The sequence below is a fragment of the Lontra canadensis genome, unplaced genomic scaffold (genome assembly GCF_010015895.1).
Source record: "Lontra canadensis isolate GAN:19392208 unplaced genomic scaffold, GSC_riverotter_1.0 scaffold25, whole genome shotgun sequence".
Classification (NCBI taxonomy): Eukaryota; Metazoa; Chordata; class Mammalia; order Carnivora; family Mustelidae; genus Lontra; species Lontra canadensis.
In genome coordinates, this window is record NW_022631019.1 from 11,174,659 (window position 1) to 11,191,698 (window position 17,040).

At 51.2% G+C, this 17,040-nt stretch overlaps 1 protein-coding gene and 1 long non-coding RNA gene across 2 annotated transcripts; one reads left to right on the plus strand and one right to left on the minus strand.

Annotated features, from left to right (window-relative positions):
• Window positions 1-1,378: 1,378 nt before the first annotated feature.
• On the minus strand, window positions 1,379-16,674 carry LOC116871096. Its single transcript, XR_004383335.1, has 3 exons — window positions 14,740-16,674; window positions 11,594-11,595; window positions 1,379-1,391 (listed from the first exon to the last, which is right to left on the minus strand). It is a non-coding gene; the product is annotated as an uncharacterized LOC116871096 (long non-coding RNA).
• Window positions 7,071-9,135, plus strand: SRARP (steroid receptor associated and regulated protein). The gene is given in 3 exon segments (XM_032863510.1): window positions 7,071-7,192; window positions 8,322-8,557; window positions 8,559-9,135. Coding segments are annotated over 3 exon segments (462 nt in total). The 5' UTR covers window positions 7,071-7,158; the 3' UTR covers window positions 8,751-9,135.
• Window positions 16,675-17,040: the final 366 nt, after the last annotated feature.

The window sequence follows — 17,040 nt, forward strand, 5'->3', positions numbered from 1 at the left end:
TTGGTCTCCAGATCTGTCCCAGTCCAAAGTGCCCCAGGGAACAAGCACGTGGTCTGACCTAGAGGTAAATTACTGATTTAGGAAAGCAAGCAAGCAAGGAGGGGTGAAAAAAAAAAAAAAAAAAAAAAAGAAGCAAGCCCCAGCTAAACCGTGTGCTGAAACGTAGAGAATATACCTGTAACTTAGACATGTTAAGTCAGGAGGAAGGAACATAAGATTAAACTTGGCTGAATTTATAAATATAAGTGAACCCCAAGAGACCCTGGGGTTTTAACGTCCCAGATCCAACAGCTGAGAATGGTTCTAATAGCACAGTTGGTTGATTGATAGTTGAGACCCAATAGTAGTCGTCATTAAATGAAGGTGAGATGCCAGAAATTCCTTAGAACAATCCAGAAGGAGGAAATCTACAAATTCAGGCTAGGTGGCCAAGAGCAGGAGCTCAGTACACCCTGCTGCTGAAATGAGTGAAGGATGCTGATTGCCTGATTTCTCACCGGTTGGGGCGGCGGTGGCGGGGTGGGGGGGTTGCTGCAGTCTATTACTTCAGACCACCCCCTCCCACGTCTCCCCTCCCCTCCAACCCCCCCTCCCCTTAGCTGTCCGAGGGACACACAGGGCCCCTCACCGTCTCTGGAGTCTCTGGCCAAAACCTCACCCACCCCCTACCCTAATGTCCCAAAGCTCAGTTATCATTTACACGTGGGTCTTTTCCCAACGAGGAGAACTTCAGTGGTTGGCTAACATGTGGCTATAAACTTGAAAGGCTGTAGATAAACTGACAAATGTCTATTTATGCAATTTAGCTTATCAATTTGATCACACACAGGTTGAAAATCATGAACTATGTAACAATATATTAATTTATAAATGCAACGATGTTTTCTTTGCCTGTTTATCATGAAATGGTTTTCTTCACTCTTCACAGTCATCCTTGACATACACTTTTTAAATTCACGTCCATTCTGAAAATGTTATAAAGTACTAGATAGAATAGGGCCTACTGGCTGGCTCAGGTGGTGGAGTGTGTGACTCTTGATCGCGGGGTCATGAGTTTGAGCCCCATGTTGGGCACAGAGTTTACTTTAAAAAAGAAAAAAAAAAAAAAAAAGGAAAGAAGGGGTGCCTGGGTGGCTCAGTCAGTTCGGTGTCGGACTCTTGATTTTGGCTCAGGTCATGATCTCAGGCTTGTGAGATCAAGCCCCACAGGGGGCTCTGGGCTGGGTGTGGAGCCTACTTAAGATTTTCTCTATCCCTCTCCCCCAATACTCTCTCTCTCTCTTTCTCTCTAAAATAGATAAATAAATCTTAAAAAAAAAAAAATAAAGGGGCACCTGGGTGGCTCAGGGGGTTAAGTGTCTGCCTTTGGCTCAGGTCATGATCTCAGGGTCCTGGGAGGGAACCCCACATTGGGCTCCCTGCTCAGTGGGGAGCCTGCTTCCCCCTCTCTCTCTGCCTGCCTCTCTGCCTACTTGTGATCTCTCTGTCAAGTAAATAAATGAAATCTTAAAAAAAAAATAGAGGACTATATAAAATAATATAATAAAATATTAAACTAGATACAAATAAGAAAATATTTTCTATTTGCCCACCATCCAGATTCAACAGTTGTTTGGCTACAGATACTTAATACATCATCCTTTCTTTTTTCTTTCTTATTTTTTTGAGTAGGCTCCATGCCCAGTGTGGAGCCCAATGTGGGACTTGAACTCATGATCCCAAGATCTAGACCTGCACTGAGATCAAGAGTCAGATGCCCAACCAACTGAGCCACCCAGGTGCCCCTGGGTGAATAAAAATAAAAATACTGAAGTATTTTATCTATCTACTTACTATTTTTTAAGAGATTTATTTCTTTATTTTAGGGAGAGAGCCATGAGGCAGGGAGGGGCAGAGGCAGAGGGAGAGGGAGAAAGAGAGAGAAACTTCAGCAGACTCTGCCCTGTGCATGAGCCCTGAACGGGGCTCCATCTCACGACGCTGAGATCATGACCTGACCTGAAACGAGACTCAGATGGCCAACCAAGTGCACCATCCAGGCACCCCCTTCCATGCCCCGAAGTATTTTAAAGCAAACCCCAGGTATGTCATTCAACCCTCCTATCGCTCAGCGCGTGACTCTTACGTATCCATGATATAAGATTTTAAAAACAAAATCTTTTTTAATAAACTTTTTTTTTTTTTAAAGAATGTTCCTTGGAATCACATCCTCTAGACCATCCCACGTTCTGGATTTCTCTGTTTGCTTCCTCGTGCGTCATCTGAATAACTCTTCTCTCCTTCCATTTCCTGCAAATTCAAGGGAGAGAGGTAAGTAGATTCAGGTCCAACATTTTTGGTAAGAGCATGTTCTAGATGCTGCTGAGTCACATCAGGGCCCCCCCTCAGTGGTGCTAAGATCAATAGCGGGTTTGGGTGGGAGCAGCCCGATTCCTTTTTTGGAAAGTTCCTATCAACTTCCCATGTAACGGTTCCTTCCTTTGAAGATCCTTGCCTGAATCAATGATTTCATTAGAGGTTGTAAAATGATGCATTTCCTTTTTTTTTTTAAATATTTTATTTATTTATTTGACAGACACAGATCACAAGTTGGCAGAGAGGCAGGCCGAGAGAGTGGGGAGGAAGCAGGCTCCCCACTGAGCAGAGAGCCTGATGTGGGTTCGATCCCAGGACCCTGGGATCATGACCTGAGCCAAAGGCAGAGGCTTTAACCCACTGAGCCACCCAGGCGCCCCAAACGATGCATTTCGGATGCTATTACTCTTTCCACACTTATTAGCTGGAATTCCTTTTTTTTTTTTTTAAGTTTTCACTTATTTATTTAAATAACCTCTACTCCCAATGTGAGGCTCGAACTCAGGACCCCGAGATCAAGAGTTACATGCTCTTCCAACTGAGCCAGTCAGACATACAGCTGGAATTCTTTTTTTTTTTTTTTTAGATTTTATTTATTTGAGAGAGAGAGACAGACAGTGAGAGCATGAGCAGGGGGTTGGGGGGAGAGGCAGAGGGAGAGGGAGAAGCGGGCCCCGTCCCGCTAAACAGGGGGTCCTACTCGGGGTTCGATCCCAGGACCCGGGGATCATGACCTGAGCTGAAGGCAGAGGCTTCACCGACTGAGCCACCCAGGCGCCCCACTAACATCCCTTCGTGATTCCAGGATCCAATCCAGGATCCCACAAAGCGTTTCATTGCCTTGTCCTCTTAGTCTCCTTCCTTCTGTGATGGTTTCTCCGTCTTATTTTTTCATGATCTTGACTGCTTGAGGAGCACCAGGCAGGTATTTGACAGAATGTCCTTTGGTTTGGTTTTCCCTATATTTTTCTCGTGGTTAGACCTGGGTGATGGCGTTGGTGGGAAGCTGGGGCATCCCCTTCTCATCACAGGATCGCAGGAGAACAGGTGTCCACAGGTGTCCGGTCAGTTTTAAGTCAAATCACACAAGCAACAATATCCACCTAGAATTTAATTGTATTTTCTTTGGCTTTTGTGGGGACTATCAGTTTTCTGTCGCTGCTATAGCAAAGTACCACAATCTAGTGGCTTGAGGCAACATGTGTTTATTTTCGGTTGGTCAGGAGGCTGACATGGGTTTCACTGTGCTGAAATTAAGAGGTTGTCAGGGAGGTTCCTCCATGAAGGTCCTGGGGGAAAAAAATCCCTTTCCTTGCCTTTTCCAGTTTACAGAGGCCGCCCAAATTCTTGGGCTCATGGCCCCTTTACACCTTCTTCAAAGCCAGCAATGACAGGTGAGTCTCACGTCCTGTCTCTGGCCTTTTTTTCATCAACACATCTCTTTCTAACCCAGTAAGGAAATGCGTTCCAATTTTAAAGACTAGTGTGATTGAATTGTGCTCACTCAAATAATTCAGGATAATCTCTTCCTCTCAAAGTGCACACCTGTGACAATGTGATTTATCATAAGAAATATATGTTATCTGCTCTTTGTCCAATTCCTGGCACAGAGCTCCTCTCACCCTTTCAAACTGCCCAGGTGCTGAGAGCAAGAAAGGCGTCTTTTGGGGGTGCCTGGGTGGCTCAGTCGGTTAAGCCTCTGCCTTTAGCTCAGGTCATGATCCCAGGGTCCTGGGATCGAGCCCCGCATTGGGGGGGGGCGGTCCCTGCTCAGTGGGAAGCCTGCCTCTCCCTCTTCCTCTGCCTGCCACTCCCTTTGCTTATGCTCTATCAAATGAATAAATGAAATCTTTTTTTTTTTTTTAAGGCATCTTTGGGGCGCCTGGGTGGCTCAGTGTAGCTTAAAGCCTCTGCCTTCGGCTCAGGTCATGATCCCAGGGTCCTGGGATCGAGCTCCGCATCAGGCTCTCTGCTCAGTGGGGAGCCTGCTTCCTCCTCTCTCTCTCTCTGCCTGCCTCTCTGCCTGCTTGTGATCTCTGTCTGTCAAACAAATAAATAAAATCTTTAAAAAAAAAAAAAAAGTAGCGATGATGCCTTAAGTAAAATCTGTGTTTTAAAAAATAAATAAATAAATAAAACATGATTTACTTTCCTTCAAAAAAAAAAGGCACCTTTTGTTATGTATTAACAAGGTAACTTTTATTTTAAAATTTTTTTAAAGATTTTTATTTTTATTTGTTAATTTGAGAGAGAGAAAGAGAGGCGTGAGCAGGAGGAGGAACTCTGCGCTGAGCACGGAGCCCCACACCGGCCCGATCCCAGGGCTCCAAGATCAGGACCTGAGCAGAAATCAAGGGCTAGACGCTGCACCGACCAAGCCACCGGGATGCCCCATGAGCTGGCTTTTATTTCTTTTTTTAAGATTTTATTTATTTATTTGACAGACAGAGATCACAAGTAGGCAGAGGCAGGCAGAGAGAGAGAGAGGGAGGCAGGCTCCCTGTTGAGCAGAGAGCCCGATGTGATTCGGGGCTCGCATCAGGCTCTCTGCTCAGTGGGGAGCCCGCTTCTCCCTCTCCCTCTGCCTACTGCTCTGCAGGCTTGTGCTTTCTCTCAGTGTCAAATAAATAAATAAAATCGTAAAAAAAAAAATCAAATGAAAACAAACAAACCTGGTAATCTAGTAAGTAAAATGTTTTACTGACTTCTGTGTGCCACTCTAGCATATAAGGAGGGGGTCATGGGAAGCTCTGATCTAGAAATCAGAATCACAGAGGACAGTGTGGAATTACAATAAGCATGAGCAGTGGGGGGATTGACAGTCATGTGGGAATGAGCCCTTCATCTGTAGAATCTCTCTGACTCTAGGTAGACAGTGTCAGAATAGAGTTAATCGCTTGCTGGTGTGGGGAGAAATCAAACACACACATCAGAATTGATGTTAGAAGTGGAATGCCCTTAATCACTTTTTGAAGTCATTTTTGCTGTGTCAGGAAACATGTTCACAGGTTCTGGGGCCTAGGACGTGGCTATCTTTGGGGAAGCACTATTCTTATGCCATGCAGAGTTACTGGTAATGTACAGAGGTGATACTGTTACATTCAATGAAACAATACTGATTTTCATTTCAAAGTATATTTCCAACAAATGAGCAAACAAACTGAAACAGACTCACCAATACAGAGAACAAACTGGCAAAATAGGTGAAGGGCATTAAGAGGTACAAACTTCCAGTTAAAACACTGGGGGGCCTGGCTGACTCAGTTGCTAGAGCATGTATCCCTCTTGATCTCAGGGTTGTGAGTTTTGGTATTGGGGTTCTGACTTTGAGCCCCACCTTCGGTGTAGAAATCACTTAAAAATAAAATATTTAATTAAAAATAAGGAGGTACAAACTTTCAGTTTTAAAATGAATAAGTCAGGGTGTCTGGGTGGCTGGGTCTTGATTTCAGAGGTTAAGCAGCTGACTCTTGATTTCGGCTCAGGGCGTGCTCTCAGGGTGGTGAGATTGAGCCCTGCATCAGGCTCTGTGCTCTGTATGGAGTCTGCTTATCCTCTCCCTCTGCTCCTCCCCCCACTCGCATGCTCTCTCTCTCTCAAATAAATAAATAAAATCTTAAAGCAACAATAATAATAATTTAAAAATAAAATGAAGAAGTCACAAAGATGAAAAGTGCAGTGTGGGAATGGGGACTGTAGCTGATAATATTGTAATAATTTTTTTTTTTCGTGACAGATGGTAACTACACTTCCCGTGGTGAGCATTTCCTACTATGTGTAAATGTCAAATCATTATGTCTCTGTCAGGCACCTGAAACTGACACAATATTGCACTCCCCTGTCAACTACACTCCCTTTAAAAAATGGTGATAATAAAGTAAATACTTTTTTTCCAATAAAAACGGTTGATTTAAAAGAGGCTGTCGATAAACGTGTCCTCCTCAAATTCATATAGTGAAATGGAATCTCGAGTGTGGTGGGGTTTGGAGGTGGCGCTTTTGGAAGACGATTGGATCATGAGCATGGAGACCTCGTGAAGAGGTTGGTGCCCAGATACAAGGGACTCCAGATAGTGTCCCTGCCCATTTTGCCCCATGAAGACCCCGCCGTTTCCGATTCCTGATGAGTCTTCACCAAACACAGATTCCGTGAACATCTTGATCAGGCCCCAGCATCTAGGGTTGTGAAAAATCCATTTTCTTTCTTTTTTGTTGTTTTTTTAAAAGATTTTATTTATTTATTTATCCGACAGAGAGAGAGAGAGATCACAAGTAGGGATAGAGGCAGGCAGAGAGAGAGGAGGAAGCAGGCTCCTTGCTGAGCAGAGAGCCCGATGCGGGGCTTGATCCCAGGACCCTGAGATCATGACCTGAGCCGAAGGCAGAGGCTTAACCCACTGAGTCACCCAGGCGCCCTGAGAAATCCATTTTCTTGTTGAAGTCTGGGCAGACTGAGGCACAGAATGGGTGGGAAGTGGCTGGAGTGGAGAGAAATGGTGTCTGTTCGGTAAAACAGCCTCCCAGTGGTGACCTGACAACAATTCTGTTGACATAACCCTGAGCATCAAAGCGATCCGCTAGCTGCCCCCGGCCAGTTACTGCGGCTCCTGGTGGAATTCACTCAGCAGATCCGGATCCGGTCCGGTAAATATAAAAGGTCTGATCCTTGGGTGGGGAACCACATCCTGGAAAAAGCTGCTGAGAAGTTCTCTCCTTCCAGAGCTAGAAGTTCTCCCACTGTGGCTGCAGCAGTGACCCCCCACTCTCGAAAGCCCCCAGCGACCAACAAGCCAGCGCCAGAATCATGGGCCTTGAGACGGATCTGGAGACCTGCTCAGGTAAGAGGTCGTGGGCGGGGGTCCTTGGCACCGCAGAAGGACCAGCTGAGGTGGGGCTTGGGACGGCAGACACCCTCCCTGGAGCTGCCAGGTTTCTCAAGCCATGGCTGGTGGGCTTTGTGGATCCCCTGTGTTAACGAACCTACCAGAACATGAGCTTCCTTCCAAGACTGTGTCATGAGGAAGAGCACATAGTGAAGAGAATTTATTTAGGTAACTCAGGGAGTTCACTGTTGGAGAGTCCAAGCTCTGGATTCGCACGGAGCTGCTCTGGCCCTCGCTTCATTGATAAGGGGGATGGACTGGCTCATGGCTTCTCCCTGAGCTGGGTCAGGAGGGTACAAAAGTAAGACTACAGGAATGCCAGCACGTCTAGATCCCCAGACGGCCCCAGGCACTACCAGTGGCCTCCAGGGCTAGGGACGAAATTGTGTCGGGGAGGGGAGGGCAGCCCGGTGCTCCCTGAGGACCACCATTTGCACAAGCCGAGCCTCAGTTTCCTCATCTGTAAAAGACGGCAGGACCTTCCTCTTGTTCGAGGACCTCATTACTTCAACAGTGTGGTCTGTGGACCAGCAGCACGGGCATTCCCTGGGGGATTGCTAAAAATGCAGAGCCTCGGGGCGCCTGGGTGGCTCAGTCATTAAGCGTCTGCCTCCGGCTCAGAGCATGATGCCAGGGTCGTGGGATCGAGTCCCACATTAGGTTCCCTGCTCAGCGGAAAGCCTGCTTCTCCCTCTCCCACTCCCCTTGCTTGTGTTCCCTCTCTCTGCTGTCTCTCTCTCTGTCAAATAGATAAATAAAATCTTAAAAAAAAAAAATGCAGAGCCTCAGCACAACGCCCCCCCCCCACCACCACCCAGCATACCAGAGTCCACTTGGGAAATTCCTACACACAGAAGCTCTGATCCCCGGGGCTCTGTTCCGGAAGGCAGACAGCTAAGTAGGGGAAAGCCAGGATTTCAACTCAGGTCTCCCTCGTGCTGAAATCCATGCTCTTAGACCCCACTCTCTTCCCATCTTTGTGTGTCAGCCAGTTGGGGAGTGAAACCCTCGAGGAAGGAACAGATGAATGAAGGAAACCACACCGGACTATGCTGACGCAAGCCTTCGGTCTCCTTCCTTCCAGGTGGGAAGCCTGCCTGCCATCCGAAGGCCATCCCTGCCGCTCACCTCACTTTTGTTATCGACTGTGCTCGTGGCAAACAGCTCTCCCTGGTGGAACCCCCGGTGCCCCCCCGAGCCTCCGGTCCTCATCTAGGACCTATCACTCCTCCAATGAAGACCTATATCTTGTTCTGTGGCGGAAACCCGCCCCACCTGACTAAGGAGGCCCCTGTGGGTGGGGGACTCCTGGCCCACCCTGGGGGGGGCCCTGCCAGCCCGCAGAGGGACAGTGGCCCCAGCTTCCTCCCCAGTCAGTCCACAGGTCCCCCAGGAGGCTCCTGAAGCCAAGGGGAATCCCTTGAAGGCTGTGACCTCGAGGTCTTCAGCTTGGGGCACGGTCATCGGCTCGCTCAAAGCCCTCTCCTCCTGTGTCTGTGGGCAGGCAGAGTAACTAGAAGAGCCTGGCCCTGGAGGAGAGGTTGGCACAGCGGGCTGGAGAGCTCCGAACTGAGGTTCCCAAAACCCAGCCCCCCCTTCCCCAGCCAAGCAGAAGTCTTTGTACCTGAGCCAAGGAACAGCATTAGAACGGTCAAGGACATCTGAAGCAGCCATCAAGTACACGCTCAAAGGTCTCCTCCTTCCTCCTACTTATCTTTGTTCGCCTTAAGGCACCTGCGCAGGGAAAGAGACTAGTTCATCCTACAGCAAATCCTAATGTCGCATATTCCGCACACCAGGCTCAGCAGAGTACTAGGAAAGACAGCACAGCATTCTTGGAGCTTATCCTCGGGGCGGTGGGTGTGGGTGAAGGCAAGGGTTAAATAAATAAATGAATCAATAAAGATGATTTTGAACAGTGATGGAACGAGTGCTATGTAGGACTCGACATGGGGTGCGGGGATGGGAGGTGATAGGAGGCACGGAGCTTTTCTGATACGGTGGGTGGGAAAGACCTCTGAGCGGGTCACAAAGTATGATCTAAGAGACGAGAAGGAGCCGGCACCGTGAAAATACGCCCTCCCCTCCGCCACCTGGCTGGCGTCCTGTCCCGGGGCGACCTGCGTGGCATCAGGCTGCCCCAGTGTGATGGGCAGGCCCAGCGAGTTGTCTGCCGCCATCCTGGCTCTTGGGCCAGTGTGTGGGTCCCTGGGAGACCCGGACACCAGGTGGGGAAATTCGGGGCCCCAGGCAGGGCCCCGTGACCCAAAGTGGGAGATAAGGGGAGCTGTCGGTCGAGAGGGCATGGGAGGGGCTCGGCAAGGTAATGGGGTTTCGTGTTTGATCAGATACATAAGAGCCTTATTTCCTGAGCAGCTACTGCATACCAGGCCCATAGGGATACAAGGGGTGAGTGGGGGTCCCTGCCTCATGGGGGCAGTCACGTTACCCAGCGGGAAGCGGGGTCACTGGCGTGTGTGTGAGGTTGTGTGTAGGTCTAAGATGGATGGCGGTGTGCGGAATGCTTAATCAACTCAACTTAATCCTGGAAGCATGTCTCCAGGATTTCTTGTTAAAATTGCTGAACGTCCCTGGGGGGCTCCATTAGTGAAGCATCTGATTTTTGATTTCAGCTCAGGTCATGATCTCAGGGTCGTGATATCAAGCCCCACATCAGCTCTGTGCTGGACATGGAGCCTGCTTAAGTTTCTTTCTCTCCCTCTCCCTCTGCCCCTACCCCCTCCCTCTCTGAAAAACAAAACCGCTATATGTTCATGTACTTATTTAACAACTATTTTGCTAGTTTCCTACAAACCCTAGTAGCCAAGTTGTACTGGCTGTTTGCTCTGTACCAGGGAAGTGACATCCTTGGGGGTTCCTGTGTGAGGAAGCTCAGGTTAGGGAGCTGAGGTGCACAGAGCTGAGGGATCCACTCCCCGGAATCCCTCTGAGGCAGAGGGGATCCAGAGGGAGTAGCCGTAACTCCGTCCTCCAGGAGCTCCCAGCCTGGTGGGGGAGGCAAGAAAGGAAGACGACTGTTACTATACCTTCTGATAAGTGCAACAGTAAGGCATACAGAATAATGCTGGGGCTGAAGGAGGGCGTCCAGCCCACTCTGGGGAGAAGAGATCCGGGAGGGCTTCCTGCAGGAAGTGGTATCTAAGATGTGACCAGAGAGTGAGCCACACAAAGGCAAGGGAACAGGGCTAGGGAGTGTTCCAGAATAAGGAACAGAGTCCTTCAGTCTGGCTGGAGTGTTCATTCACTCACCAGGTGTTTACTGGGCATCTACTGTGTGCTCTGGGCGAGACCCTCAGTTGGAGCCATGATAAGACAGACAAGGGCCCACCCTGAAGGAGCTCGTTCTCCGGTTGGGGGAAGACAATGTGTGCATGTGCACACGAAACAGTGGCCGGAGACGTGGCAGGGACCTCATCATGTGAGGCCTGGCAGGCCGTGATGAGGTCTTCAGATTTTATACTAAGATAGGTTCTGTTGGAAATTGTGAGCAGAGAGCGACATGCCGAGACCTACCTTTAAGAAAATAGTTCCTGTAGGGGCGCCTGGCTGGATCCGTGGGTAGAGCATGTGACTCTTATTTTGAAGTTTGTTTATTTACTTATTTATTTATTTACGTAACTGCTACACCCATTGTGGGGCTTGAACTCAAGAGCCCTGATCAAGAGTTGCATGTTCTGGGCGCCTGGGTGGCTCAGTGGTTAAGCCTCTGCCTTCGGCTCAGGTCATGATCTCGGGGTCCTGGGATCGAGTCCCGCATCGGGCTCTCTGCTCAGCGGGGAGCCTGCTTCCTCCTCTCTCTCTGCCTGCCTCTCTGCCTACTTGTGATCTCTGTCTGTCAAATAAATAAATAAAATCTTAAAAAAAAAAAAAAAGAGTTGCATGTTCTTCCTACTGGGCCAGCTAGGCGCCCTGAGCTTGTGACTCTTGATCTTGGGATCGTGAGTTCAGGCCCCGGGTCGGGCGTAGAGCTTACTGAAAAACAAAACAAAACTTTCCCTTGCACTTGTGCTGGGACCAGAAGGCAAGGGTGAGGGCGCAGGAGGGGGTTGGGAAGCTTCAGAGCCTGCCTCTAATCCAGATGAACGGGGGTGAGGGGGTGGCTTGGTCTAAATGGGTAGTGACAGAGTCATCTGGATGACGTTTGCCCCACCTCCCTCCTCCCGGGTGGACAAGCACGGGCTGGAAGAGTGGGAAGGCAATGCTGCAAAGGAAGCGTGAGGCCCTCAAGGAAGAGGGTGGGCCTGTGACTGCAGGTCCAGCTTTGTAACAGCAGGTGCCGCCCTATCATCAGACTGGAGGGCACCGTGTCCTGGCCGGGCGTGTAGGGTAGGGAACTGCTGGGCAAGGGGCCAGAGTCCTGGGCAGGCCACCCAATGGGGTCCATGCTTCCAGAAGCCCAACTGGCTTCTAACCAACACCCCCTTCATCCCGACAGTGACTATACGTATACATATACACATATACAATATATTATATTATATATACTATAAAATATAAAATATATTATATATATTTTAAGTGTATTTATTTTTTAGTGCTCTATACCTAGCATGGGGCTCGAACTCACCATCCTGAGATCAAGGGTCATCTGCTCCCTGACAGAGCCAGCCAGGTGCCCCATGACTATGTATTTTTTCACATGCACCACACACCACCTCTGTTCCTCTAGTATCAGACCAGAGTGGTGGGTATGACTTGTATGGGCATTTTGCAGATGAGGAAAGAGGCAGAGCCCAAATCCAAACTGCAGGCAGTGTGTCTCTGCAGCTGTAAGCCACCATGACCCTGAGCCAGGCGGCCGGCACTGTGTTCACATTTGTTCAATGAGCAGAGGCCCCAGCCTGGGCCGGGACTGTGTGCACAGAGTGTGTGGGGCTGAACGGGTGAGCAGGGACCTCACTGAGAAGGAACTCACGGGTGGAGGAGAGAGCTCAGTTAGTTTCTCCACCCACAATCCTGTGAGGCACTGTCCCATTTTACAGATGTGGAAACTGAGGCTCAGGTAGGGAAAGCCGCTGGCCCAATGTCACACAGCTAGCAAGTGGCAGAACAAGGGTTGAAATTAAGGGCATTTGGGGGGGCACCTGGGTGGCTCAGACGTTAAGCCTCTGCCTTCAGCTTAGGTCAAGATCCCAGGGTCCTGGGATCGAGCCCTGCATCGGGTTCCCTGCTCGGCGGGAAGTCTGATTCTCCCTTTCCCTTTCCCCATGCTTGTGGTCCCTCTCTTGCTATCTCTCTCTGTGTCAAATAAATAAATAAAGTCTTATAAGAAAAAAAGGAAATTAAGGTTGTTGGGCTTCAGAACTTTGCCTACCACCCATATTGCAAGAACTCAGAACAATTCTGTTGCAGGAATGAATCAATAAATAGAAGAAAGTGAACCAGTGAGTTCAAGTGTGAATGAGTGACTGTATTTCCAGCCTGGCAGCTGTGGTTCACCAGGGCTGTCTCCAGTGCCTTAAAGTGTTTATGCATGACAGGCGGTGGTCGAGAATGGTGTGAGAAGGAGGGGATATGGGCGCCTAGGCGGCTCAGTTGGTTGAGCATCTGGTTCTTGGTTTTGGCTCAGGTCATGATCTTAGGGTCACGAGACCAAGCCCCGGATCAGGCTCTGCATTCAGCACGGAGTCTGCCTGGGATTCTCTCTCTGCCTCTTTGCCTGCCTCTCCCTGTCTCGTTCTCTCTCTCCCCTGCAAAATAAATAAAGAAGTCTATTTTTTTTAAGATTTTATTTATTTATTTGATAGACAGAGATCACAAGTAGGCAGAGAGGCAGGTGGAGGTGGGGGGGAAGCAGGCTCCCTGCTGAGCAGAGAGCCCAATGCGGGGTTCGAGCCACCCAGGCGCCCCTAAAGAAGTCTATTTTTTAAAAGATATTTTAATTTGAGAGAGTGCGCATGAGTGGGTAGATGGGTAGAGAGAGAGAGAGAAGCAGACTCCTTGCTGAACCGGGAGCCGGATGAGGGACTCGATCCAAGGACCCCGAGATCAGGACCCAAGCTGAAGGCAGATGCCTCCCCAACTGAGCCACCTGGGTGCTTCTAAATAAATCTTTTAAAAAATTATATATATATATATTTTTTTTTTTTAAAGGAGGGGAGGGAGGGAAGGACTCGGAAGGATGGAAGGTAGGAACAGATTTGCTGTCTTGTCTTCTCCTCTGGGGCTCCGAGGGCCCGCAGCCCTGCTTTGTGCCCAGAGGGCCCACACCCAATCTAGTAGTCCCCAGACTCCCATGAAAAGTTGTCCCTGAGTCTTGAGACCTTGGAGGGCTTCAGAGCTGGGGACTGGTCCAGCTGGCTTGTCATGGTGAGCCCCAGGCCAGGGGTGGGTTGCCCAGCTGTGCTGACTGTAAATAACACTCCCTCCCCTGCCCAGAGGCTCCCTCCTGGGACACCTGCAGACTCCGGTCACCTGGGGCCCTCTGCAGCCTGAGGGCAGTGCCCGGTGAGTGGAAGCTTGGCTTCCCTTGCTCAGAAAACAAGCACAATTCTAACAAGGCTTTAGCATTTATTGAGCTTATAGTAAAATACCGTCTCTCTCCGGTTCCTTCTAGCAGCCCTGGGAGGATGGTACCTGATCTTTGTTTGTGGGATGAGGAAACTAAAGCTTCCAGAGGCTTCTTTCCCCCCCACCTCCACTTCCAGGGCCCAGACAAGATCTTCTGAGATGGCCAGGGGATCTTTTCGCTCTGCCCTTACCGGCTTTTCATAGACAGGAGACGGCTACCCAGGCAGCTCCCCTGCCCCTCTGGCCTGAGTCTTGGCCTCGAGAGAGCCCCAGACAGTGTGGCTGATACTGGGGATTCCAGGTGCATTTGAATTAGATGAAGTCACGGTAGCTGAGCCCTACTGGGCATTTCCAGAGCATGGCATACGTGAGCTCCAGTCGGCTACCCGGTGCCAAGCCCTTTCCACGCATCAAAAAACAAGCCTCGCCATGGAGTTAATTAGCACCACGCACAAGTGGGACGACTGAGGCACAGGAGGATTGTGTTACTTACTCAGGATCACATGGCTCAGAAGCAGCAGAGCCAAGATTTGAACCTAGGGGCTGCAGCTCCAGAGTCTGCACGGACCCTCCACTGTTTACTGAGCTCACTAGCTTTTCAAAACATCCTACAAACACCCACTTAGCTCCCTTCCCGGGCCAGGCTTGGAGCAAGAAGGCAGAAAAAGGCATCTTCTGCTACTGCAGAACTGGGATCCAAGGAAACTGAGGAGAAGGGAGATGGGCTGGGGGGGCACACTGTGGAGGTGGGGGTTACCTCTAGGACACGGAAAGGTGGCCATGGGCATGATGGGGGTTGGTCTGAAAGACATGCCCCCGCCTGAGGTTCCGGAGGCCCAAGTCTTCATCTCACCTCTGCCACTAACATCCGTGTGACCCTGGGGAAGGCTCTAGCCCTCCCTGGGCCTCAGTTTTCCCACCACACCAGGAGGAGTTTGGAGTGACTCCCTAAGGGGACAAGGCCGGCCAACCCCTTACCCTCAGTCAAGCACCCCCTGTCATCTGAGTTTCACTTTCTTTTGAACACCAAGTCTGGGCCTAGGGTTCTTTGGGCTTGTCTGTGCCCCTGAGTTGGTAGCTGTAGAAGGCTTTCTGGAGGAGGCAGCTTTGGACCTGAACGAGATGGAACTTTCTAGGTCCTTGGCACCCTTCTGGGTCTCTGGCACTGCGGGACCTGGACCTTCTCTCAGGTCTCCAGCCCTGGAAGGCTGCATCTTTTCAACTTCCCCTGCCCTCCTGCCCAGGCCTGCTTCAAAAACTATATAAGATGTACAAGTTTGCATTCCCTGTACAGGATGCCAGGTTGGGGCAGGGGAGCTGACTTAATCCTCAGGTGGTGTTGTGTTGAGGGGAGCGGGGAGGAGGGGCTGATTTGGACTTTCTAGACTCAGCAGAGAACTTTCTAGAGCCATATGACAAGGATTCAAATCCCAACCATGCCATTTCCAAGCTGGGTGACCTTGGGATGGTTGCTTGACCTCTCTGAACCTCTCTGGTACCTACCTTGCAGAACTATTGTGGGGATGAGCAGTATGCTTGGCACACACTAAGCGCTCAATGAATGGGGCTGCTAAAATTATTCTTCACGGGGTGGGGGTGGGGTGGGACGCAGGGCCTGTAGCCAGACCTATATTTAGCCAGGAAAGGGTGGGGGCCCCCCCGGGGAGACAAAGCGCCAGGGCCAGCCCGGGAGCCCACGGGGGCGGGGCCGATGAAAAAGGGCCTGCCGTCCCCACCTCCCCGCCGTCCTCCTCCGCAGGGTCACCTTGGTGGGAGGGCTCTCTCGGACACAGCTTCTGCTTTGTGCCCTGCTAAATCGTCATCTCCCCAAACCTCGGTCTGGGGAGAGGGCTGCTGGGGCTTGGGGGGTGGGGCGTATTCGGGCCCCACCGCCCACGTAGGGGGAGCTGCCCCTTTTCCCAGTCCCGGCTGCCCGCCTCCCAGCCCCCGCCCCCTTCGCGACCCAGGGAGGGACATCGCTGGGGTCTCGAAGCCAAGGTGAGCCTGTCCGTGGGTGGGGGGTCGAAGGAGACGGGGAAGCTAGCCCGGCTCCACGCCCAACCCCCGCGCCCGTGAGTTTCGGGGCTGCAAATAGCCCAGTGGAATCAGTGAGTCACGGAGGCTGGAAATACCGCGCCCCCTCTCCCTTCTCCTCCCGTCTCCTCCCGTCTCCTCCCCTCCTCCCGCCTGCAGCGGGAGCTGCTCTGGGGAGCGCCTGGCGCTCGGGTTTCAGTGGCGTCTCCTGGTGTTGGGGGGGGTCCCTCCAGAGCGCCCCCAGACTCCCTGAACCAGCCAGCCCCCCAACCAGGGTCCAGCCTGGCCTGCCGCTGGGTCTGTGCGACCCTGAGCCGCTCACTCAGCCAGTCTGGTCCTCACACAAGATGGGCTTCCAGCGGGTAGGCGGCACAGGACAGCTGGCCCGCCTTCCGGGTCCCTATGCCTGGGACGGTGCCTGGCAGTTGAAAGAGAAGTCTCGGCAAGGTTTTTCAGGGAAATAATTCTGGGATTCCTGCTCAGATGGGTCTGGGAGCCCAGGGAGGAGGCCAGAGCAAACTCACGGGTACTTGAGCTGCCAGGCCTGGCCCCAGGTCTCGGGAAGGCATGTCGGCTTGTTCTGGGGTTTCTCCCCCTGGCTGCTTCCAGCCCCATCCCAAGTTTGAGAACTTCAGGCAGGTGATCTCCAGAAGTCTGTGTTTCTCTTGTTTATTGTGTGTGCAGGGTACAATGCTAGGGCCCTCCCATGCCCCCTACCACCACCCTCCCAGACATCCCCTAAGGGCCCCAGAATGGCAGGGGTGGGAGGCCACCCCATAGGACACTGACCTAAGAGCTGCAGAAGTGAGAAGCTGGCCCCTCCTCCTGCCCCAGGAGGCCTCACCTATGGCAAACCACCCTTTCCTCGCCCCCCACACTCCTGCTTCTGTATGTTGGAGACCAAGCCAGTGCCACTGGGGATGCCTGGGACTCCCCAGGATGAAAGCTGCCTGGAGGTCCCCTGCCCTGGACTGAAGACGAGGGGAACTGGGTTGGGGGCTCTTCCTATGACGGGGCTCTCTCCAGCAGAAAGCTGTGGGGCAGGGTGCAGAGGCCATGAGAGGCACAATGAGGGGAAGCACCCCCTGGCACTCAGAGGCGGGTGGGGCGCAGTTTCAGAGTAGCCTTCACAGCCTGGGTTCAAATCCAGCCTTTAATGAGTGAGCCGGGCTTTCAACCGTTCAGAGACTCAGTTTCCCCCTTGATAAAAGTAGAGATGGCAAAATCTGATTTCTGAA